General features: G+C 50.6%; 2 protein-coding genes across 4 annotated transcripts in view; both read left to right on the top strand.

Annotated features, from left to right (window-relative positions):
* MICU1 (mitochondrial calcium uptake 1) overlaps positions 1 to 3,825 on the top strand; it is a gene marked incomplete at its 5' end in the record, with an annotated part of 74,962 nt that extends 71,137 nt beyond the window's left edge. For both annotated transcript variants that reach the window (XM_083866895.1, XM_083866894.1), the window contains 2 exons: positions 970 to 1,059; positions 3,055 to 3,825. In XM_083866895.1, the coding sequence (XP_083723021.1) occupies positions 970 to 1,059; positions 3,055 to 3,218 (254 nt within the window). In that variant the 3' untranslated portion in view covers positions 3,219 to 3,825. The remainder of the gene's footprint in view (positions 1 to 969; positions 1,060 to 3,054) is intronic.
* Positions 3,826 to 5,099: 1,274 nt separating this feature from the next.
* On the top strand, positions 5,100 to 22,329 carry DNAJB12 (DnaJ heat shock protein family (Hsp40) member B12). 2 transcript variants are annotated; one of them, XM_083866362.1, is made up of 8 exons: positions 5,100 to 5,244; positions 9,180 to 9,354; positions 10,244 to 10,389; positions 13,185 to 13,370; positions 14,767 to 14,846; positions 15,453 to 15,562; positions 18,254 to 18,426; positions 19,275 to 22,329. In XM_083866362.1, exons 1-8 carry the CDS (start codon positions 5,112 to 5,114, stop codon positions 19,394 to 19,396), a joined length of 1,125 nt encoding a protein of 374 aa, XP_083722488.1. In that variant the 5' UTR covers positions 5,100 to 5,111; the 3' UTR covers positions 19,397 to 22,329. The 2 variants fall into 2 exon arrangements, with proteins under 2 accessions (XP_083722488.1, XP_083722489.1); XM_083866363.1 differs by lacking the exon at positions 5,100 to 5,244 and adding an exon at positions 8,805 to 9,065.
* Positions 22,330 to 23,180: the final 851 nt, after the last annotated feature.

The raw sequence follows: 23,180 nt of genomic DNA, 5'->3' as shown, positions 1-23,180 counted from the left end.
CAGGGTCCTCTTTGAGATTATATATATTTTACATATATACAATGTATCATTTCAACTTTCTCCTGCATTATTTAGTAAAAGGAGAGATTTTATGGGGAAAGGACCTGATGGTGGCTGTGAATTCCTCTCGGAAAACCCCAGATTTCACTCAGGGCAACAGAAATGGGGTAGAAGGTACCAATAATGTAAAGATTCATGAAAAATAATCCCATTAGAAATATTTTATGCAGTTTGTCATTAATCCAGTTACATTATATATTGGATTATTATTTTTTCCTTTCTGATACACTTAACTCTCCAAAATTCCTGAAGGACTGGGGATGCAGAAACCCATAAGGGTGTTGTGGAGGAAAGCAGAGGCTGTTTGTGGTTTCAGCCTGGTTTTGTGATGCACCACTTCCCTTTTTTCCCTTGTTCCACAGCTAAACATTGATCCCAGTTGCTGTGGATGGCATTTCCTTGGGTCAGGCTTTGTAGGGAAGCAATTTAACTGTAAATACACTCACACTAGCCTAGTGAGGGGGCTTTTTTTCCCATTGGTGCAGCAAAATCAACTGCCTAAGCTTGCCAGATTGATAGCTCCACAGATTGGCCTTTTCTAAAGGTGGGAATAAAATTCCTGCTTGCTTCTCTGCTGCCTGTCTGGGGAGAAAAGGGAAATAATTCCTTACAGCTCTTTATTTTATTGCAAAGTTAATCTGGTCTGCTCCCTGCAGGAGGCTGGGTGGGTTCATTCTGCAGTTACTGGGTTGCAACAGGAAAAGCAGTCTTTGGAATTCCCAACCTGCTGGGATAGTTACCTGACAGAGTATCATCCTTGGAATGCTTCAGAAGGAGCTGCCCGGTTGATCAAGCTTATTCCAGGCCTCTCTGAAGACACAAGGGCTGTTTCCATGGAGGAACAGGAGTCTCCTGCAGTGGCTGGCACGTGCTGAGCCCTGTGTGACCCTGTGCCTCCCTGTGTTGCAGTGACCATGCAGCAGGTGGCCAGGACAGTGGCCAAGGTGGAGCTCTCGGACCACGTGTGTGACGTAGTGTTCGCGCTCTTCGACTGCGACGGTGAGTGAGTGCCCCGACCCCAGACAGGCCGGGGGAGAGTCAATCCAGGGCAAGAAATCCAGGGAAAAAGGGCTCTTCTTGCCATGCTCTCCGTCCATGGGTCTGTGGTGATCCCCCTGCCCTTTGGGGAAGGGTATCCAATGGAACCCACCCTGTGAGATGTGGATCTCGGAGCATGGATGGGAGTGTGAAAAATGAGTTCCGCTCTCTTAGAAAAATCTTTAAGTTTAATAAAAATAAAAATAGACAATTAGGAGACAGAGAAGCAAAAGTTCCAGCTGGGGTGCCCCACCAAAAAGCATGCACTTCTCTTCCAAATACTGTGTTTTAAGGATTGCTGTGTTACATATTCAATAGATTCTAATGCATGATTCAAACATTCTCTTCGAGTTTTATTTGTTTCAAATACCCCCAATCATTTTATCTGGTAGATTCATCTGTGGGTGGCTCCACTCTGTCTGGTAACATGGGTCTCATATATCTTTCTCCTGAGGTTTTTGGTTATCTTCATTTGGATAAGAAACAGAAAGTCAACAGCCTTTATGCAGGGATACAAGGTGACCCCCCCATACCTTCTGTTTTGGTCAGTTTAGATGTTACAAAGAGAACAAAAAATAGTCTTTTTACTGTTAACCCTCTGGTACAATCAGGAAATATACATTTATTACCTTTTTAAACTCTATTAATAAAACATAATACAGTACAATTATACATATAGTATTCCTTTTAATATTTGCAAAAAGCCAACTTTCTAATATGCATTTATAAGAGGAGGGTTTGGTGTGCACACTTTGCTCTTTTTTCCCCCTCACAGAACTCCAGTTTGTTTAACAAAATGAGCTGCTGTGCTCCAGTGTTGGAAACGAGCCGGTCTGGGGCTTTATCTCCAAAGTCCTAGACAAATGTCAGCTTAATTTTTAATTAATTAATAGCAGCTCTGTGCCCTGCTGGGAACCTAGTGGCTTTGCAGAGGGTGGGAGCACCCCAGGGTAGTTGTTGTCACACTGAAGCACTCTTGGCTTTATTTAATGAGAGTTACTGGAGTCTTTGCCAGGTGACAGCAATTCCGACTTGGAAAGAAGGAAATTCTGCATTTGCCCAAAACTGCCAAGCCAAAATCAGAGTCCTGGCTGGCACCCTGCTTCTCCAGCAGTCAACAGCATCTGGCAGCTCTGAGTGGCAGCACTGGTGCATAAGTATGAACATTAAAAAATTTATTTAATTTTTTTATTTCTCGTTGTCCCTCTTCGTTTCAGCCACACCTGCTCCTTTGCACCTTTCTAAGGTCACATCTCCTGGTTTATTTTCCTCTGTGCTTCAGTAGCACTGTTCTGATGCAATCTTCAAGCCAGATGATCAGGCTGGAGATTAGAATGAGCTGAAGTGTATCCAAATATTCCCTGTTTGCCTTCTCTCAGAGGAGAATCTCCTAAATATTTTGATAGAAAATCTTTTGGGGGAAAGACTCTGGTTGCCAGAGGAGTCCCCCAAGGAAGAAACCAAGGAGAAAAGCAGGCACAGACCTCTTATTATGATGATGATGATTTTGTTGTTTTCACTCCATCAGTGTTAACAGACATTAAAAAACTGCAGCACTGGAGGGAATTTGGCTCACCCCTTGATCTTTTGCCGGAATTTTGCTGCCCAGTGGCTGCATTCACCATAACTTCATTCATCAGATCAACAAATCTTCCTTTCTACTCTATTAGAAAAATTTGTGCACCCATAATTTCCTAAACCACTTAAAGCAGTGTTTCCTGGGAGGACACAGACATTGGGTTTGCATTTGCTTTTCGGCCTCCTGCAAGCGTCCACGGTGTTGGGATTTACACTCTGTGGCTCAGAAACCCTTGCTCAGCAGGAAATTTTGGGAAGTGGGAGCCAAATTTGGTCTCAGTTTCTGCAGGAAAGGACACCCATGACTGCTTCCCTTTAGAGTTGTAACTTCAAGGAGGTTGGTGGTGGGTCTCTGATTGTTTTTCCTCCTTTTTGCAGGGAACGGGGAGCTGAGCAACAAGGAGTTTGTTGCCATCATGAAGCAGCGCCTGATGCGGGGCTTGGAGAAGCCCAAGGACATGGGCTTCACCCGGCTCATGAGGGCCATGTGGAAGTGTGCCCAAGAGACAGCGTGGGACTTCACAGCTCCCAAGCAGCAGTAGTGAGCTTGGGAAGGAGCCCCCCCATTCCCTGGGCCAGCCCTGACACAGCCCAGGGCACAGCAGGGTGGCACCAGGCTCTGGAGAGCTCAGGCTGTCTGTCACAGGAGGGTTTTGTCAATCCAAGTGAGAAATCCACGCCTGTTGTCTTTGCTTGCTGCTGGCTCCTTAACAGTCCTCTCTCTCAGGAATAAGGAAAGGACTTTTACTGCCGCCACCTCTGCAGTGTGATGTGCCCTGCTCAAGAGCTGGACCCCAAATCACCTTTATTTAATGCTATGGAAAAAATGGCACAGGGGGTTATTTTGATTCTCAGATTGCTCCTCAGAAAAGCTGGGCAATTCCTGGATTTTCTGCATCCCAGACCATGATTTCAGCCAGCCAAAAGCTCCATGCTGCACCTGCTGCAGAAGGGCAGCTAAAAGTAGTGGAGCAACTCCTTCTCCTGCCCTTCCTGCCTTGCACAAGCATCCTGCTGCAGGAGCTCCCTAATTGATTTCCTGAATGCAGAGCCCTCTCCGTGGGGAATTGTACTGGGAAGGGGCTGACAAGTGTTGTTTTCTGGGTGCTGTCCTCTGTAAAATACCATGTAAAGATGTTGCTCACCTCAGCCTGGCTCTGTGTCTTCATTGCTGCAGATCCTCCCCCAAGGAGCTGGGGCTGAGGCAGTGAAGGTGGGGTGTTTTGGAAAGGGGGAAACCCCATGATTTTCCAGAGCTGGAAAGACAAAGGGGCTAAATCACTCCTGGAATACTTTCCTTCCCCAGCAGAGGAAGGACAGGGAACTGCTGGAGAGAGTCCAGAGGAAGTCACCAAGATGATTAGAGGGATGGAGCAGCTCTGCTGTGAGGAAAGGCTGAGAGAATTGGGATTGTTCAGCCTGGAGAGAAACTCCAGCATGACCTGATTGTGGCCTTCCAGGAAGAAGGTGACAAGAACCATGGAGAGGGAATATTGACAAGGGCCTCAAGTCCACAATGAGGGGGAATGGTTTCCCACTGCCAGAGAGCAGGGTTAGATGATGCAGTAGGAGGAAATCCTTACCTGTGAGGGTGTGAGGCCCTGGCACAGCTGTGGCTGCTCCTGGATCCCTGGCAGTGTCCCAGGCCAGACTGGACGGGGCTTGGAACAGCCCGGGACAGTACTAGGTGTCCCTGCCCATGGCAAGGGGTGGGACTGGATGGGCTTTAAGCTCCCTTCCCACCCAAACCATTGCAGGATTCCGTGGTTCCTACAGGGATATTGATCCTGATCACTCCAGCTAGAGTCATCTCCCTCTCCTCCCTCATTTCTCAGCCAGACCCTGCTCCTTTGGGGTGGTTTGGGTGTGGGTCCCTGTCCTGTCACACATATCAGACCCCACAGACCAAGGCAGGAGTGCAGGTTCGGCCCTTCCTGGCTGCAGCTGTTCTTCCCTCTCCTGCCTGCTCCCCATGGGCAGCCTCCAAGGATGGCACCTGGCTCTGAACTCCCGTTTGGAATGAAGGTTGTTCCTGCGATCCCTGGGGCGACTTAATGTGAAACAGCCCCGAGCCGCCTCTCTAGCGTCTCCTTCAGCCCATCCCGGGCACGATCCCTGAAGCCAGGACCTGTTTCAAAGGCAGTAAACTCGATAAAGGAGGGACTCTAACCTGAGAGAATTCCTGAAGGGGTTAATCTTTCCCTTCCGAACCCGCTCCGAGAGCAGGATCGCGGGGTGCCCTTTGGCGTCCCCTCCTCCTGTTGGGGCCGACTGCGGCCACCCAAGTCTCTCCCCCAAAGTCCCGCTCTCTCCCTGCGCCTTCCCGGCTCCCCAAAATCCTCCGCCCGCCCCGCCCGGCTGAGGGCAGGGCTCTGTGACGTCATCAGCCCGCGCCCGGCCCTGCCTCTCCGCCCCCCCGCCCGGCCGCCGCCGCCATGGAGTCGAACCGGGACGAGGCGGAGCGGTGCATTGGTATTGCGCTGGCCGCCGCCAAGGCCAACCAGCCCGACAAGGCCCGCCGCTTCCTGGAGAAGGCGCAGCGCTTGTATCCCTCGCAGCGGGTCCGCGGTGAGCGCCGGGTCGGGGGCGCGGCGGGGGGCCCGGGGGAGCGCGGCCTGCGCGGCCGCCGCCGGGCCTGACCTCTCACCCTCACCGCGCCTGCGCGGTGCGCGCGGGGCACGCCGGGAAAGCTAGTTCTTCGATGGTCCCGGGGGGTGTCCCGGTTACTCGGGCTGCGGTACCGGCCGAGACCGGGTCTCTACTGAGGCCGGGTACCGCCTGGGACCGGCCGCCGATGGGCTGGGATCGGGTACCGGCGGCCCCGGCCTCTGTCTTTAGCGGGGGCTCCCAGTCAGGAGGGGCCGGGAAGGGGGATCGGCTCCGCTCTGCTGTGGGACCCCGAGCCGCGGGCACTGTCGGCGCTGCTGGTGGAGCAGCGCTCAGGGGAGGGGAGGGGAGGGGAGGGAAGGAGCTTGGCAAGGCAGGTGGGAAGTTCTCGGGGGGCTTCGAAAAGCCCTTCTCCTCCTCCTGTTCCTCGTATTTCTCTTTCCTTTTCCTGTTATATTCCTTCCCCTACTCCTCCTCTTCTCCTGTTCCTCTCCTCCTTATATTCCTCCTTTCCCTCTCCTGTTCCTCCTTTCCTTTTCCTCCTCTTCCTCTCCTCCTCCTCCTATCCATTTACTCCTATTTCTGTCCCTCTCCTCCTGCCGTTCCTTTCCTCCTCATGTTCTTTTCCTGGTTTTTTTCCTTCCTCTCCTATTCCTCTCCTCCCTGTTCCTGCATTTCCCTTCGTATTCCTTCTCTCCTCCTATTGCTCTAGTCCTCCTCATCTCTTCCTCTTATTTATCCCGTCCTCTTCATCCTTCCTCCTTTCCTTCTCTTGTTCCTCCTCCCATTCCTCATCTCTTCCTCTTCCTGTTCCTCCTGTTTTCATCATATTCCTCCTCTCCTGTTCCTCCTTTAGTAGTTGCCCGCTGTTTGCAGGCAGACAGGCCGTGGCTGAGCTCACACGCACACACACGTAACAAAATAATCCTCCCTGAAGACTTTCTGCCAGATTTACGTTCTTTTTCGTAATTTCCTGAATGCTTTAATTAATGTGGGAAGTGGTTTCTGAAAGCAGCCAAACACAATTCTTTCCCTGCACGTTCTTACATTGCAGAATATTATGCAAAGGGCTGTAGATTTAATTTTTTTTTTCTCTTGGACCTCATCTGGGTTTGGATTCTTTGGCTGAGCTTTGCAGTTTGTTTGTCCCAAGGCTTCCTGTAATCCTCTTTTTGGTGGCACCAGGCCTCTTCCCGCTCCCTCAAACACAGCCTGTTGTGCCTGTGGTGTGGTTTTCCTCCCCTCCCTTTCCTCCGGAATTTATACTTTGGTGAAATTGCTGGGTAGGAAAAGTGACTTTTGGAGGAAAGCTGAGGCCTGGGGACAGCAGGGCAGGTTAATGTTAAACACAATGTGCTAATTTGTGGCCAGTTTCTCATCCAGGGACCCTTTGCTCAATGCCCTGCTGGGTCTGGAGTTGGGAAATGCTGCCAGAGATCCCACGGTGGTCACTGAGTCTCTGAGGAGCTCCTGGGAAAATCTCTTTCCCGGGAGTTACCCAGGGTTTGGCAACACTCAACAACATGGCCCTTGCGCAGCCTAATGCTGCAAACTCTGACCCTGGCTGGACGTTTTGGGATCAGGGAGGGGTTTTGCAAGGGGATTGCAGCAGAGATCTCCTGTGTCAGAGCACGTTGGCGGGGGCACAGTCACACACTGGTCACCTTTAAGTGGGAGTTGGGGAAAAATTATGGGAAGTTGGGCAAATGTTGGCTAATAAAGGAGAAAAAGTGCTCCATGGCACGTGCTGGGGACAAACTGATTTGGCAGAACTGAAACCTAATTCTGCACTCTCTGTTTCAGTAATCCCTGAATTTGTGCTGTGCTGGGGCTGCACAGAGGATGCAAAAAGCAACAGGTTTGGGGCTGCAAAATGGGACTGTCCTGTGACCCTCTGTGGGTTTCTGTGGTTGGGTTTGGGTAATGCACTTTGAGCAGCAACAGGGGGCAGGGTTCTGCCCCTCTGCCCTGCTCAGGTGAGACCTCACCTGCAGAGCTCCTGGAGCCCAGCACAGGAGGGACCTGGAGCTGCTGGAGAGAGTCCAGAGGAGGCCATGGAGTTGCTGAGGGGACTGGAGCCAGGCTGGGAGAGCTGGGGCTGCTCAGCCTGGACAACAGAAGGTTGTGTGGAGACCTCACAGCTCCTTCCAGGATCTGAAGGGGCTACAAGAAAATTTGAGAGAGATTTCATCAGGAGCTGGAATGGCAGGGCAAGGGGCATCTGACCCTGCCCTCTGGCAATGTAAAGCCAGAGGGCAGGGCCAGATGGGATACTGGGAAGGAATTGTTCCTTGTGAGGGTGGGCAGGCCCTGGCACAGGGTGCCCAGAGCAGCTGTGGCTGCCCCTGAATCCCTAGAGGTGTCCAAGGCCAGGCTGGACAGGGTTTGGAGAACCCTGGAAGGTGTCCCTGCCCATGGCAGGGGGTGAAGCTGGATGGGCTTTGAGATCTCTTCCAACCCAAACTGTTCTGGGATCAAAATCTCCTGGTAAACTGTAGGGAACTAAGCCTAAAGCAGCAGGAAGGAGGGTAGGTGGGGGAACAGCGTCGTGAAGTAAAATTTAAAATCACCTGGCAGAGTCCTCCAGGTTTGGAAGGAGCAAAAGCTAAGACCATAATTCAGTGAACATTGAAGCATTGGGAATATGAGGGAGGGAGGGAAGAAATTATTTTTCTAAAATAAATTATTTTTAAATTTGTGAAGCCCCCAGCGCAAAAGCTCATCCAGTGAGTTACTGCTCCTTAGCCCACTGTCCTTTTCATCCCTCATCCTGTATTGACTTTTGGATTATTGAGTGGATTTTTCTGCCCCCTCTAAGCACTGGAGCCAGATAGGATATCTTGGCTCATCTCTTGGCCTGCAAGTGTTGTTTGCACTTGCCTAAAGAAGGTGATACCCCCATAGTGCAAGGTCAGTAATGTGCAATCTATGGGAGGAGGTGGAACGTCCTTCCCAGTTCTGGGGTCTGGATAAAGGACTGCAAGCTCAGGATACTGGGGCCTGTGTAAATATCCTTGGCTGGGTTTCATTGTAGCATATGTGCCTGTTCTTTTTAGTGGGGGTGAAGAAATCAGTCTGATGCTTGGTTTAGGAAGCAGTTTTAAAAGACAGTGCTGTGCAGCTGCCAGGGAAATGCATGATGGAAAGATGCTTGGAGTCTCCCTCCGCTGTGTCATCTGGGTGGTTAGGCCAGGCCTGGGTGTTTGTCCCCTCTTGGCTGGAGAGGATGGAGGACAGTGCCTGAGCCTTGCAAGGAGGAAGAGAAAAGGGAAGGTGGATTTATACCCACCAGTAAGTGAGAGGGAAGATAGTTTTCACAGCTGTTCCCAATCCGTAGGTAGCAGCAGGAGAACAAAGCGCCGTGTGACTCGTGTGAGGAGCTGGCAGCCAGCACTGCTGCAGCTCTGTCCCCAAAAGGGGACTGTCCCCGTGGGATTGGCAGCCCACGGAATTATTTTCTAAGCTCTCTAAAGATACGGCATCGTCACATCACTTCCCCAGCACTATAGGCTCTCAAAGGCAGGAGGTAATATAGAATGATACACTTAATGATGTGCTACAGGACAAATTTGGACATGTTTTGCTGTCAAGGAGAGATGGACGGGAAAATAGGACAGGGATACGCTGCTTTGCTGGTCTGGTGTGGCTCCTGGACTGTCTGTCTGGGTGGTCTGGGGTTTTTATGGAGGTTATGTGTGTTGGGAGAAGCAGAACATCTTCAGGAATAGCACTCACACCTGGATGAGAAGCAACAGGAGCTGAAAGATTACATGGGGGGAAAGGTGAGGGTCTTCTTGGGGAATGATGGGAGGGTCTTGGGAAGGTGGCAGAGAGGAAAAGGAGAGCTGGAAAGGCAGGTTGAGCTTGGTGCTATGTTTGTGTTTCTCTCCTTTCAGTTCTGCTTGAGTCACTCAACAAGGGCGAGCAGGCGGCCAATGGCCAGTCCCAGTCCAGGGAATCCACAAACCCTCAGTTCAGGAAAATGAGCGGAGACTTCTCATCAGCCAACGGAGAGGCCGGGGGGGAGACCCCCAAGGGCTACACTCAGGACCAGCTGGATGCAGTCAAGAGGTTTGTGCACAACTCTCAGGAGCATTTGCTTGGTTTTGTCACGTGGTACTCGTCTGCTTTTCACAGTATTTTAAAGATTTCAGCTCTCAACCATATGGAATAGTGTTAAGAACATGCCCAGGAGGATTTATAGCTCCAGCAGCCCTGGCAGGCAGCTGGGTTGGGTCTGCTCATTTTCCAAGCCCTGTTTCAAGCTTCCCTGTATTCCCTTCTCCCATTTGCCCATCTTGGAAGCTGAAGGACTGAACTGCAGGTGCAGCCACTTGGTAAACTTTGTTTAAGGTTATGGGCACGGCCTGAATTGTGCAAGAACCGCTCCAAGGGACTTGCAGGAATGTTTGTTACATCATCCACTTCTCCAAAAACCCAGCCTGCTGGATTCTGTCACGTGAGAAGCAGAAGCCTTGGCTGGGCTTGAGTGTGCCCAGGAAGAGCTGGGCAGCACACCCTGGGCTACTCCTTTCTTCCTTCTCTGGAATTCAGCTGATGCAAGTTTTAGATCTGGGAATTGGCTGAGGAGAGAGTGAGGGGGGAAATAGCAAACATCCTTCAGGTGCTGTAGGCCTTCCCAAACAGCGTCCAACACATGAACATGATGAATGTGAAGTTTATTTGTCAATCACATTCCTGTATGGGTCTGAGGAGAGGCCCTTCCACCTCCACTGGCCCAACTCGTTCTGTCCTGGTCCTGCCGGCACAGCCGGAGAGAGTCGGTGCAAACAACTGGGTCACCCTCTGAGCAACAGGGGCTGAGTAATCCAGAGATCCCTGAGCAGCAGCCATCAAAACTGTGCTGCCTGAAAAGCCTCAGAGCTGACAAGTATTCAAGGCAAAGAGGTTTTCACTCCTAGATCTCAGTGTCTCTGTTTGCTCCCCTCTCCCCTGGCAGGGTAAAGCAATGCAAAGATTACTATGAAATTCTGGGAGTCAACAGAGAAGCTTCTGATGAGGACCTGAAAAAGGCCTACAGGAAACTGGCCCTGAAGTTCCACCCGGACAAGAACCACGCACCGGGGGCCACGGAGGCATTCAAAGGTAAAGCCAGCTCCAGATTTGTGGTTTTTCCCCAACTCACTGAGCTGGGCTTGTGAGAATCCTAAAAAACAACCCCACTGAATCAGGCAGAGTGAAATAAAGGTGCTCTTTGTGAAGTTGTCTCCCTTCAGAGCTGGTCTTGTCATGACCAAAGTATGAGGTTAAAACAATAAACACAGGTTGGCATGGGTAGGATTCACCTCTGTTGGTTGGGCAAGGAGAAGCCTTCCTTCTCTTTCTCCCAGCAGCCCTTCCCTGTATGTTGCTCCAACCTCCTGCCTCACTGCTCAGGAGGGAATTCTGTCAGGATTAACCCAGTTAACTTCTGCAGCACCAGAGGCAGACACAGGGTTTCACAAACCCCTCAGGAGAAACGTTCCAGCAAACACCCAACCATTCATGGATGGCACTGGTGGATGGAAATCCCAAGTGGAAGTTTCTAGCAGCAGCTATACAAACGAGCCCAGCCAGAACACAGAAAAGGATCTCTGGTTCTGCTGCAAAGAGCCCAATTCTTAGAGCCTCTCTATAAATGCAGCCGGGATATTTCCTGGACAATAAGATACCTTAAAATTGGAGTTATTTTCCAAGAGAGATGCTATTGCTTGGAACATATAATCCCATTTTCCCCTGGAAACTGTGGAAGTTTGATTATTGTCATTGGGCTAAACACAGAACTCCTTGGTCCCAGTCATACTGGTTTGGAAGCCACTTAAATAGTCTGATTCTGGCCACTTTTTAGAATGAAATTCTTTACTCAAGACAGTGCTGAGGCTCTGGCACAGGCTGCCCAGAGAAGCTGTGGCTGCTCCATCCCTGGAAGTTTTCTAGGCCAGGTTGGATGGGGCTTGGAGCAACCTGGGATATTGGAAGGTGTCCCTGTCCACCTTCCAATATCCAAGGGGGTGGAACGAGAGGGTCTTTAAGGCACCTTCCACCCCAAAGCAGCCTGATTTGGGGAGTGAAATGCATGAGACCTTTGCAGGAGCAGGGCTGGCCTGATGTGAGTGTACTGGTACAGTATTCAGGTGAGCTCCTCAAAGACGCAAATTCAGCAGTAAAAGTCTTAGGTAAGGTTTGTTCAAGCCTTTTAAGACTTAAATCCTTCCCTGGTAAGTGTTAGCAAATAGTGACTGACCCCCAGCTACTTGGGAGAGCCTGTGCTGGTGTGGGGGGGCAGATGAAAGAGCATCTGCACACAGCTATCAGCTCTGCCTGTGCAGTGCTGCTGTTCCACAACTCATCCTTGGATCCCTCAGTGGCCAAAGGCAAGTTTCCTCAGCTGTAATCTTAAATAATGATGTTTGCCCAAGGCTTTGGCAGGAGTTACGTGCCAGAAGTGGAGCGTTAAGCAAAGTGCCCTTTATCCCCCACTGCACAGTAATCTCCTCCAGGCCTTGCCTCCGTGGCTTCCTGTCCTTCAGCCCCTGAGCTGAGCTGAAGTCCACCTGCTTGGTTCCAGAGGGTGAAGGGGGAAACGTGCTCTGGTGTGAGGATATGAGTTAATTTTTCCTTATGTTGATGTATTAGCTGAAGTCTTGGCACTCGCCTTCCCAGTGACCGCTGATAAGGTGCTGCGTCTTGTGCTGAGCCCGTGTCTCGGTTTACAGTTCCAGCTGGCTGCAGGCTGTCTCCCGGCAGATCTGCATCACTACCTGTCTGCTCCTGGAAAAAGCCTTGAGCCTGGCTACTTAGAGCTAAAATCCTGCTTTGGAATGAGGCATTTCTTGGGCTTTGTCAGCACAAAATCAGACGGTGAACAAACCCTGAACTGTTTCATTGCCATTGCTTCCCTTGTTCTTTCCAGCTGTGTGGTTGGTACACTCTGAGTCAGTTCTTGTCCACCAGCTTCCCTGCCTGGCTCTTGAAATGTTTGCTCTGGGTGCACTAATTATAACCAAGGAGAAGGAAATGCATGATGGAAAGATGCCCTCCAAATCTCCACTCCAAGAAGAAACTGTACACCTCTATCCGACCATGGGGACAGTGTTGAATCTTAGAGCTGATCTCCTCCAAAAGGGCATGTTATCCCCCTTTCCCCCCTTTTCCATCCCTTCTGCCCCTCCCTTTTACACACCAGGCAGCTGCTGCCATGGTCCTTTGGGTCCTCCCTACTGGGAGGCCTGGGGTGGATTGGTACAGAGGGAATGTGTGGAGAGGTGAGTACAGGAATAGGAGGGTGGCAGGCAGACATTCTGGGAAAAGGGCTTAAACTCCTGAGGCTGGAAGGAGAGGGACCCGGGGACCTGGCAGGGGTTTAGGTCCAGCCTCACAGGCACTGGTTAACAGTCCTTGTAATTATGCACTTTGCGTGTGGCATCTGGAAGCACTGAAACTCATAGCTGATGGATGCAACTTCTGGCTAATGTTTCCTTAGCAGTTTTTATGGAAAATTTTAAAGTCTCTTTCAGGGATTTAGCCTGTATTTAAATTCCTTGCAGTTCTAGTTATGGGCTCTGAAATTAAATTCCTTTAATACCACTTTAGAATAAAATTTGTCAACTAAAATTTTATTTCCCTACACAGCTGCCTACAGCTAAAGGGTTTCTCTGAGGACATGCACCAAATCCTTTATCAGTCATATCATAACTCCTTCATTTGAATTAATTAAGGAATTTTTCACCAAGTGTGCTTTCCTCCTGTCTGGATTTGCCCAAGACATGTGCCCAGGTACCTGTTGCAGAGACGTGGGTAGCCGAGGCCCTTGGTTTGTACAAGGAGAAAGGCAAATGCTGGCAGCCTGCAGGGCTGTGGGTGGGAGACAGGAGCTCACTGCTTCCTCCTTGTCCTGGCAGCCATCGGGAATGCGTACGCGGTGCTGAGCAACCCCGAGAAGAGGAAGCAGTACGACCAGTTCGGGGACGAGAAACTCAACCCCGCGCGCCACGGACACAGCCACGCCGACTTCCACCGCGGCTTCGAGGCCGACATCTCCCCCGAGGACCTCTTCAACATGTTCTTTGGGGGAGGTTTTCCTTCTAGTAAGCACCTTCAACCTTCGTTTCTCATGTGGGGCCCCGTCCTTTTGGCGTTGGCACGATGCAGTTGAAGTTTGTTGGGCTGTGCAAGGGGTGCTGGGCTTGGTGAGGGGGAGTTCTCCTTCACGTGTGGCCCAAACACCTCGAGTTTCTTAAATTGTTTATCTTTGGAGAGCTCAGCAGCCATCAGAGCTGGACTTCTTCCCAGCCTCAGGTGTTTGTTTGCATGCTGGCAACATCAGCTGCTGTAAGATTGGGTTGAATGCTAGAACAAAAAGTGATTTGTTTTAAGGGTCATTGTGAAAATAATCCTGTTTTGAGGAAGGCTTTTCTGCCTGGTGGTTTTGGAATTTAAATCTTCTTATCAGAGCCAACTGTGGTAACACCTGTGTCTTGTTCTTGATCTCTGCTCTGCCATGCAGCTGGAACAGGTTCTCCAAGATCAGTGGCCACTTCCTTCTCTCCCCTGTGTCCCATTAAAAAAAGGAAAGTAATATTTCTACAGCATAATTTAGACCTTGTGAATTGAAAAATAAATCTGCATCCTGTCTGTCCACAGTGCTGATCATGGCGTGGGGAGCAGGAAAGAATCTGTTCCTTTACTTGCTCAAAAGACACAGATTCCATGTCAGGAGAAGACTCCTTTGTTTTTGTTCCAGTCATATCTGACTGAAAGTGGACACAGGGCTTTTTGACCTCTGTAGATGAACTTGAAAAAAAAAATTTGGTTTCAGTTAAGAAAATTCACTCTGGTAGCTCTTTCTGGAATCTAAGCACTAACACCCCAACACCAGTGATTCAAAGGCATCTGGAAGCCTTTTGCAGCATTTGTGCTCTGCCTGGCAGAGAGGACAAGCTACTCCTGCAAAAATAGCATGTTGCTGTTTTAGCTCGGTCTCTTTCCCTTTCCTCAACTCCTGCAAAAATAGCATGTTGCTGTTTTAGCTCGGTCTCTTTCCCTTTCCTCACTGTCCCAAGAGAATTGAGGGTTGCTCTCTCATCCTGACTCCCTCTGCAGCTGTAGCTTTGACATTTGAAACAAGACATGGAAGAGCTTTATTTGCAGGATGGGAAAAACACCAGAATTATTTCTGTCTGTAACTGGTTTTAATCTATTCCATCAGAAGGGAGAAGGCCTGTGCAAGGTATTCTCTCTCTGTAGCTGCTTTGGGCAGGAGGTCGAACCTCCTGAGGTCACTTCCAAGCTGTTTTCAAGCAATCTTGCAAAATCTTACAGGAGTTCTCTGCCCACTCTGCACTCAAACCACCTTAGGAATATTCCTGTTTCAGCCTGTAAGCAGGTGACATGGATCATGGCCACCTTTTTGGTCCCTCCCTGTCCAGCCAGCAGCACCCCATACACTGTGACTTTGGAGTAAGAGTTTCCTTCTTCCTTCAGGTAATGTTCACGTATACAGCAATGGCAGGATGAGATACACCTACCACCAGAGGCAGGACAGGCGGGAGCACCAGGGGGACGTAAGTGGAAAACACGTTGGGATCTGGGAGGCTGGAGCCTTTCCCAGCATTGGGAAATTGGAAGCTGATTCCTGTGGCTGCCTTGTGAAACAGTCCTGCTCGATGCCACCCCCCTGAACAGAAAGCTGGAGTCAGGGTTATGGCTGGGCAGAGCCAATTTTATTGTAAAAAAACAAACAGGAACTTCCTGAATATTTATTTTCTCAAGCTTAAAGGTGGAACTGAAGGGAGCTCAGGAGGTGAGGGAGAGGAGGAATTACCTTCATCCATCCAGCACTGAAAAGGAGAGAAGGCCATCCATAAAGCCAGTCCTGCTCACTAGTTTGTCTAGAAAAACAACTGTGGGCAGGAGGCTTTTGGGATTCCCCTTGGCAGTCCCCTCTGCCCATTGTCACGTCCAGAGACGGGCCAGAGGATTTGGACCTTCGGAGTCACACTGTCCTGTGGGCTGCTGGGTTCCCCTCAGCTATTTTGGGTTACTCCCTGTGAAAAGTAGGAGAGAGGAGGTTGTGTTGAAGCACAGGGAGGGAGGGCAGGAGAGCAGTGCCATGGGATCCTTGTCCAGCTGTATGGGTGGCACTCCACTGTGTGTTTCTGTTCCCTCAGGGTGGCCTGGGGCTGTTTGTCCAGCTGATGCCCATCCTCATCCTGATCATCGTGTCTGCTCTCAGCCAGATGATGGTCTCCAGCCCACCCTACAGTTTGAGCCACAGGCTGTTAGTACCCATTCCTCTAAAACTTACCCACTTGGGGAGGGGGTGGCTCTGGAGGGGTGTGCTGGGGCAGGGATCTTACCTCCATTCTTCCTGGCTTGCTTTACTTTTTTTGCTTTATCTCCTGACCCCATTGCTCCTGCTGCCAGTGAAGTCATCGTGGTTCTCAGACAGGTGTGAGATACAAAGTGCAGGGAAAGTTGGAGGGTGCTCACTTCCCTAATGGAGAGAGTTCCTTGTCAGGGACCTTCTGCAGTCCATACCCACAGCTGTGTCTGTCATGGAAAGAAACAGACAAAATGGTCTGGGGAGGCTGTAGCCCAGCACTGAAATCCCATATGGAACAAACTGAGGTGTAGAGTCAGAGTGTAAAAAACAAAAGCCATGAAAGCCTTTGTACAACACAGTAGAGGAAGAGGATGAGGAATAAAAGACACTCCCACAGAAATCCCCTGTTTCTGAACTCTCATCTTGGCATGAAATAGCTTTGGCCAGACATTTAGGATGCAAAAGTGAAACTGCTCTGTTCTAGATCCTGTGGAATGCCCCCATCTGCTCCCTCTGGTGACTAATGGAATGTGTCCTTATTCTTAGTCACTTTGCAGTGCTAACAAAGAGTGGGAAAACAGGCTTGATTTCTGTCTTCTTGCATCATTCTTGGCAAAGTCTTAATACATGTTCAGTGCAAGTTCCTTATGTGCATTTAGAGAGGGCAGACCTGGTTGCAGCCTGGGGTTTGTGCCTGTTTTCACAGGTAGCAATGTTTGCCATTGATCATAGAATCCCAGAAGGCTTTGGATTGGAAGGGACCTTAAAATAATCTCGTTCCACCTGCCCCCACCATGGCCATAGATACCTCCCACTAGACCAGGTTGCTTCAAGCCCCATCTAACCTGGCCTTGAACAATTCCAGGGGAGGGGCATGAAGTTAAATACTATAAAACCCAGATTAGCTTTCAGATTTAGAGTGGAGACTGTGACATTGGTGCTTGGGACCAAAAGATGGGATGGTTTTGGCACAGCTCAGAGTTATTGTGAGAGGGTGAAGGGTGTTGAGCTGTGATTTCCACAGCTGGTATTAGCATTGTAAAACTGAGCATTATACACATACACCATTTTCCTTTATACTGGTGAAGAGTTTGTGGGGTGAGAAGACACCAAAGAGAGGGCAGCATTTAAGTGGGCAGGGATTTGCTTCCAGCCTTGCCAGCTGCCAGAGGAAGCCATCCCTGAGCCCTAGATGTTTCTCTGCTGCCCCATTCCCTGTGCTGTCCCTGTCTTTGTGTGCTCAGGTAACAGCAAGCAACCCGATTTCCAAGCCTGGATTTGGACAAGGGCGGCAAATGAGCTCAGGCAGTCCCGGCACAGCCTTCCCGAGCAGCCGCGGTGTTTGAGCTCGAATGAGGTGGTGCAGGGCCGGCAGGAGGAGCTGCTGGATCACCCACTGCCAGCTCCTCTGCCGGCAGTGAAGGGAAAGTTGTGCCTGAGAGAAGCTTTGAACCCGGAGATTTAAATGCCACTTCTCCATAGTGCCACTGAGGAGGGCAGAGTCCTAAAGAACCACCGTTCTTTACAAATTTACAAATTTACCTTTGTAAGTCTCTTCTGAAAAAGATCTTCCTGCTGGAAGAGCTGCCTGGCTGTGGGCCTGATTGTTACTGTTCAGTAACACCTCATGGAATTGGCCTGACTTAATTGCATGTCTGACTGCAGGTGACAGGTTTCTTGTGCCCCGATTTTCCTGCTTCACACTGTGGTGTGCTGCTGCAGCCCTGCCATTCCCAGTCCTTCTCCTGTGAGAACACGCTCTGTAGTCCATCTTTATCAGGAGAGCAGTGTGAACTTTGGGAGAGCTCAGGGCCCTGTCTTGACAAAGAAAATAGTGAGCTTGGCTTTTTCCAGGCTGCACCTCTGCCTTGAGAAATCCCAGTAGAATCTCTGTGCTCCTGTTCAGTCCATTCAGTTACCCAGCACTGGGCCTTGGTGAAACGTGCAGGAGTCTTGGGATCCCAGCTGTAAACTCTGATAACAGACTGAAGGGTGAGCTGGATGAGTTAATGTTTATACCTGCCTTAAGAATCAGGCTGGCTTTCAATGCAGCAGCAGCTGGTATTTATTATGAGGAACTTTGGGCATATCTCCAGGTGGAGCCGTTCCTGGCAAATCCAGCACTTGGACCCAGCTCCTGTGTTACAGCTCACACACACACCCTTGGGAGGATCTCTAGGTTTGCTGGGCTGTCAGGGGAAGCAAGAGCAGGGCTTTGTCCGAAATGCAAATGCACAGGGCCAGGGGAGGAAGAGATTTCCTTCTGGAAGGTGCTTTCTCTGCTGGTTGATGCAGGCCAGGGCACAGAGTGGGTCCCTTTTTGCGAATGGAGGAAATCACAGATTTAATGATTTAATGAAAATTCCAGGGAACATTTTATTTTAAGTGGATTTAGGCCCTGGGCATTGTGTCTTGGAGTTATGTCTGCATTCAGAGCTCTGCCAACCTTGCTGGAGGCGTGGCAGCTTCTCTGTCCCTGTGTTGGTGATTGGTTTCCACCAGAAATCTGCTCCCTTCCAACCCTCCAAGTGGCTGATTAAGGGTGAGGGATGTTTCCTGCCGTTTAGGATCACATCACCTGAGCTGGGGGCTTTGCTGTGCTCTTGAAACGTGTCCTACACTGTTGTGCTCTTGTCCCTGCCCCAGGTCTGTGGGTCACACACACAAGAGGGTCACAGAGCACTTGAAAGTCCCCTACTACGTGTCCGAGAGCTTTGCTGAGGAATACACGGGCACGAACCTGAAGAATGTTGAGCGGAGCGTGGAGGACGATTACATAGCAAACCTTCGGAATAACTGCTGGAGAGAGAAGCAGCAGAGTGAGTACTGAGGGCTCAGGAGCTGCTCCATGGGCTGGTTTTGGAAGGGTCTTTGAGGACTAAGTCGTGCTAAAGTTATACTTTAACACAGTGCCAGCACATTTCCTGTGTTGTTGGCCTTGTTTTTTTCAGTCTATGACTTCATGACAGGCCTGGTATGTGGGGTTTTTTTGTTTTGTTTTGCTTTTTAATGCTGCTGCAGAACTGGTTGGACAAGAGCTGTGCCCTGCCATGTCAGCAGGATACCTCTGATTTCCAGGGGAGGGGGAAGGTAGAGGCTGTGGGATCTCTGATAGCCCTGTGTAATATTTCAGTTGGTCAAGGGTGATGTTGGAAAGTCTGCTGCCCACGGTGTCATGCATCTCGCATCCCACCCCTGCTCCAAGGGCTGTGGGAGCTGCCCAGGCAGATGATCCAGCCAAATATCCTGGTGGCAGAGGGCAGTGAGGGCAGCAGGTCCAGGGGCAGCCCTGGCTGCTGTGGTGGTCACAGCTCTTGGAGCAGTGGCTTGGGTAGGATTTCAGCACTGGAATGCTGGAGGGACTGTGATCTCTGGGCAGTGCCAAAGCACGGAGCCCTGCTGGGGTAACCTTTGTGTGGGCTGCCCATGCACCCCGTGGGACCGGAGACGGGTTCCCTTGGCTTTTCCCGGGATGGATGAGCTGTCAGCAGCTCTGACGCCCATCCTGTCCTGGAGGGCGTGGAGCATTTCCTCATCGTCATCCTTTGCTTCACCTTGGACAGCTGGAGGTGCCTCCTGTTCCCAGCAGGGGGAATAGGGGGAGCAGGGCCTGGCGGGGGAGCCTCTTCCAGAGGGCATTCCTGACTCTGGGCTTTTCCCTTTGCAGAGGAAGGCTTGTTGTACCGAGCACGCTACTTCGGGGACTCGGATCTGTACCAGCGGGCACAGAAGATGGGCACCCCCAGCTGTAGCAGACTGTCAGACGTCCAGGCCTCCCTGCACGGATAGTCCCAGCACAAGTACGAGCCGGGAGCAGGGAACCCTCGTGCTTTGATCACTGAAATCCCTGATTGAGACACAGACCTCCAGGAGTGTCCTCGGGGTGCACACACACAGCCTCCCCTCCAGGCCTCCCCTCCGACGGGCGCTCCCTCCTTAATCAGGAATTGATTGGGTTTAGTTTGCATGTTGGCACCTTCGGCTCTCTTCAGGCTCCCTGTTTTCTCTGCCTCTAGGAACCGGGCAAAATCCCTCGGTGAGGTTGGAAGTTTCTTGGGTGCTGTGGCATCCAGTCCCCACGTTTTCATGAACCCTTGTTTTTGATTGCTTTGTTGCCTGTTTTACTGGGAAAGCTGTTACCCCTGGCACGTGAAGCAACATGGTGACAGGGAATGGAGTCCCTCCCACCCAACAGATGTTCCTTGTCCCCCTTCCTGTTGCCTTCCCATTCAAGGAGAACAAAGCAAATGTTCCCAGCAGGTTGTAGAAGTAACTTACTGGGTTAAACTGGCAATCAAAGTAAAAGCAGCTGGGGGAGGGTCTGGAAGATTTGGGGATTGGAGAGCTTGGATTAAATAGAGCCCAGTGAGACCGGATGTGCTGGGAGAACTGTACCAAAATAATGAAAAAAAAATTGCCACAGGGTTTGGAGTCCTTTTTCTGCATAGATTTTTGGGCTGATTTTGCCTACCAGGTACTGCTGGGCTGGCTGTGAAATGTGCAGATCCTACTGCCCCAAAATCATCTGAACACAGGATTTCTATAGAAAAACTCCTGGATGAAGCTTGTATCAGATGTTGTGAAGACACTGTTCCAGCTCACAGGAATTCCTTGAGGATGTTGGTCATTGAGCTGCTTGATTTTCACTTTTGGGGGTTGTTTTCCTCAGCATCTGAAAGTCTGGCCTTTAAAGCAAATCATCATCTGGGGCACGTTGGGCTTTTCTTGGGGTGTATCCTGGTTTTGGATCCGTTCTTGATCTGCTCGCTCTCTCGTTTGGATGGCTGCGCCTCTTCTGGTGTTAATTACTTGCTTTTCTTTAATTCCCTCCCTGCACCCGTGGTCTGGAAGGAGCCTGGAAAAGCTGCTGTCTGTGCTGTGGGGTGGGGAAGGCAGGGGGAGTCAGAGATTGTCTGGAGACTGACACCGCTGCTGCTTTTGTTCCCAGAGCATTGAAATGCCTGAAGACTTTTGGGGAAGTGCACTGAGCCGAGGTGACAGACTCTGCTATTTAAAAAGAATCAAACCTTATCTTAAAAACGGAATTGGAGAATTAGCAACGCACAACTGCCCCTTTCTCCTCTCTGCCTCTCTCTGACGATTGCAGGCAGTGCCTGGGACAGGAAATCCAGCTCTCCATCTTCCTCCTCCCCTTCCAACACCACTGGCGTGCTCCCAGGATCCCACAAGGATCCCACAGCCCCTGGAACAGACACACAGAGTGTAAAATAACCCACACTAACTGCAGAAGCCGTGAAGCAGGAGAACCTTCGCTGCTGCCAACAGAGAGAGAAGTGGGACAATTTGTTGATAAGAGAAGACACAAAAGAAAAAGAAAATATAATCTATTTAGCATTAATTTATAGCTGTATATATGTTGTACTTTTAAACTATGCAGGGGTTGGATGATTAAATTATTTTGGTTTCTGCCCATTTTGGGGAGCTGGGCAGCTGGAAGCCTCTTCCCAGGGTGTCTCTCTCCACAGCACTTTCCTGCCTGGAAAACAGGAATCCTTTTGCAGTCGCTGTGCTTTGCTCCCAGAAGGACGTTCTACAGATGGGGACATCCATACACCTGCCCTTGGGGTTTTCATAAAACCAGATCCCAAATGCGCAGCGGGTGTCAGGGCACAGGGCGAGCCCGTCCAGGGCCGTGGCAGAGATCTGCAGTGTCGGCAGGAGCCACGGGGTCAGCTGAGTGCCGGCATCGCTCGGGATGGGAAGGATTGTCCTGGATGGATTTTGCTTGTCAGTCTTTGGTTAATTTGTGCATGTAACTCCTTTTTCTGCCGAGTCTGCTCGAATTCTGCCTGGTAATCAGTGCGCTCCATGCAGAGAGGGCTTTCCATCGGCCTCACCCTTTGTTGGGAGGTTTTGTGCCACGTCCCATGCTCAGGGGCCTCACCCACCCACCCACCTGTGCAGCCTGGCCCTGGCCTTCACACCTCGTCTCGTGTTCCCTGGAGGACACCTGGAAAATATCACAGATCCAAAACTTCTGTTGGAGAACTGGTGTGAGGCAGCTCCAGGTGAGGAGCCACCTCTTGGGAGCAAAGCCAGCATGAGCAGAGCCACCTCCCATGGAATGAACTGGATTATTTTAATTTTAATTTTTTTTTTTTTTTTTTTTTTTTAATGCTCTGTATTTGTGTCTAAAGACATTTCCAGTGAAAATCATCCGCTGGCACGGTCAGGGGAGTGAATTGGGAGCATGGCAGCTCCTGGGTGGGCTGGCAGAGGTTTCATCCCGTTGTCCTTAGGAATCCATGCGCTCTGTCTTAGCTGTTTATTTATTTTGTGAAATCTCAGCCTCCCGTTGGCTGCAAGCCCTGTTATCCCACAGCCACCATGGCTTGGATCTGATTTTAAGGGGTTTTATTCTTTTTATTTTTTTTTTCCTAATGGTTCCTCCACCTTCGGAAGAAAGGGAGTGGAAGTTCAGGATTGGAAATGGCGCTCGATAGAGGCACAGGGATGATGGGGACGGGGTTAACCAAAATCCTGCTCACAAAAGGAGCTGGATGTGTTGCCCAATGGCATTCCCTCCCTGGAGCCTGCCCACCAAAACCTTCAGGTTATTTTTCCTGGTAGATACCCACAGATCATAAGGAGGGAGAGGGTGTTGATCCCAGTGGATGCTCACAGAGGCTGTATCTCTCGATTTAGAGTTAATTATACAATTGTACATCTATAAATAAATGTTTATAATGTGAAAGGCTCCAGCTGGGTTGGTGTCCTGTGGATCCTGGCTCCAGCCAGCTCTGGTTTTGCAGCTCCTCGGAAGTGGATGGGATTTGGGGTCTTTGCCATCCCAGTGGCTGAGAACTCTGGCCCTGTGGGGGCTGCCCTGAGGTGGGAGAGGAAAGGGCAGGGAAGGGATGGAGAAGAGGTGTTGCCCCTGTGAGTCCTGACAAGGTGACACTGAACACCCAGCAGGACACCTCTGCTTCAGATCTATTCTGCTGGGATGTTCCCAGAAGGGCCTTCCTCCCCTCCCATTAGCCCCACATCCTCTGGCTGAGCTCTTTTGGGGAATGCCTTATTTCCATCCTGGGATGCCACCAGCCTGGCAGCATTATCCTGGCATTGGCAGGTGCCCTTTGGACACAATCCCTGTCAGGTGGGCAGAAAGACTTGGACTTCCTTAGTTCCTGCAGAGACGCTGCCTTGGGTGCACTTCTGGGGAAGTGGCTTGGAATCTGCCCTCTGCTGGTCCCAACGCCTCGGGGATGTATTTGGGATGGGTCTCTTTTCCTCACATCCCCCTCCCTGGAGCAGGACAAGGCTGGGGCAGGCTGGACCCCTCTGGCACCTCTTTCTGCCCAGGACCATGCACCAAAGTGCTGGAAGCTTCGGATGGGAATTTCCCCCTTTTCCTTTTTTTTTTTTTTTTTTTTTTACCCTTTCTCTCTGAGGCAAGGGTGGGAATTTCTCCCCTTTCCCTTTTTTTCCCCTCCTCTCAGAGGCCAAGGGTCACGTCCCTGCCATTTCCCCTCTGGCGGTGAGTCAGCCCTGCCGGCATGTGGCTCATCCACAGCCCGGGTTTTGGGGTGGTTTTGCTGCATTTCAGGTC

The sequence above is a fragment of the Zosterops lateralis genome (genome assembly GCF_965231275.1).
Source record: "Zosterops lateralis genome assembly, chromosome: 8".
Taxonomy (NCBI): Eukaryota; Metazoa; Chordata; class Aves; order Passeriformes; family Zosteropidae; genus Zosterops; species Zosterops lateralis.
This window is presented reverse-complemented; position numbering and strand designations above follow the sequence as displayed.

Excerpts from the sequence above, each read along its gene's own strand:
- DNAJB12 (XM_083866362.1), top strand. The coding sequence starts at position 5,112 with ATGGAGTCGAACCGGGACGAGGCGGAGCGGTGCATTGGTATTGCGCTG. Across the intron at positions 5,245-9,179 it reads TCCCTCGCAGCGGGTCCGCG|TTCTGCTTGAGTCACTCAAC; the intron begins GTGAGCGCCGGG and ends CTCTCCTTTCAG. Across the intron at positions 9,355-10,243 it reads CAGCTGGATGCAGTCAAGAG|GGTAAAGCAATGCAAAGATT; the intron begins GTTTGTGCACAA and ends CTCCCCTGGCAG.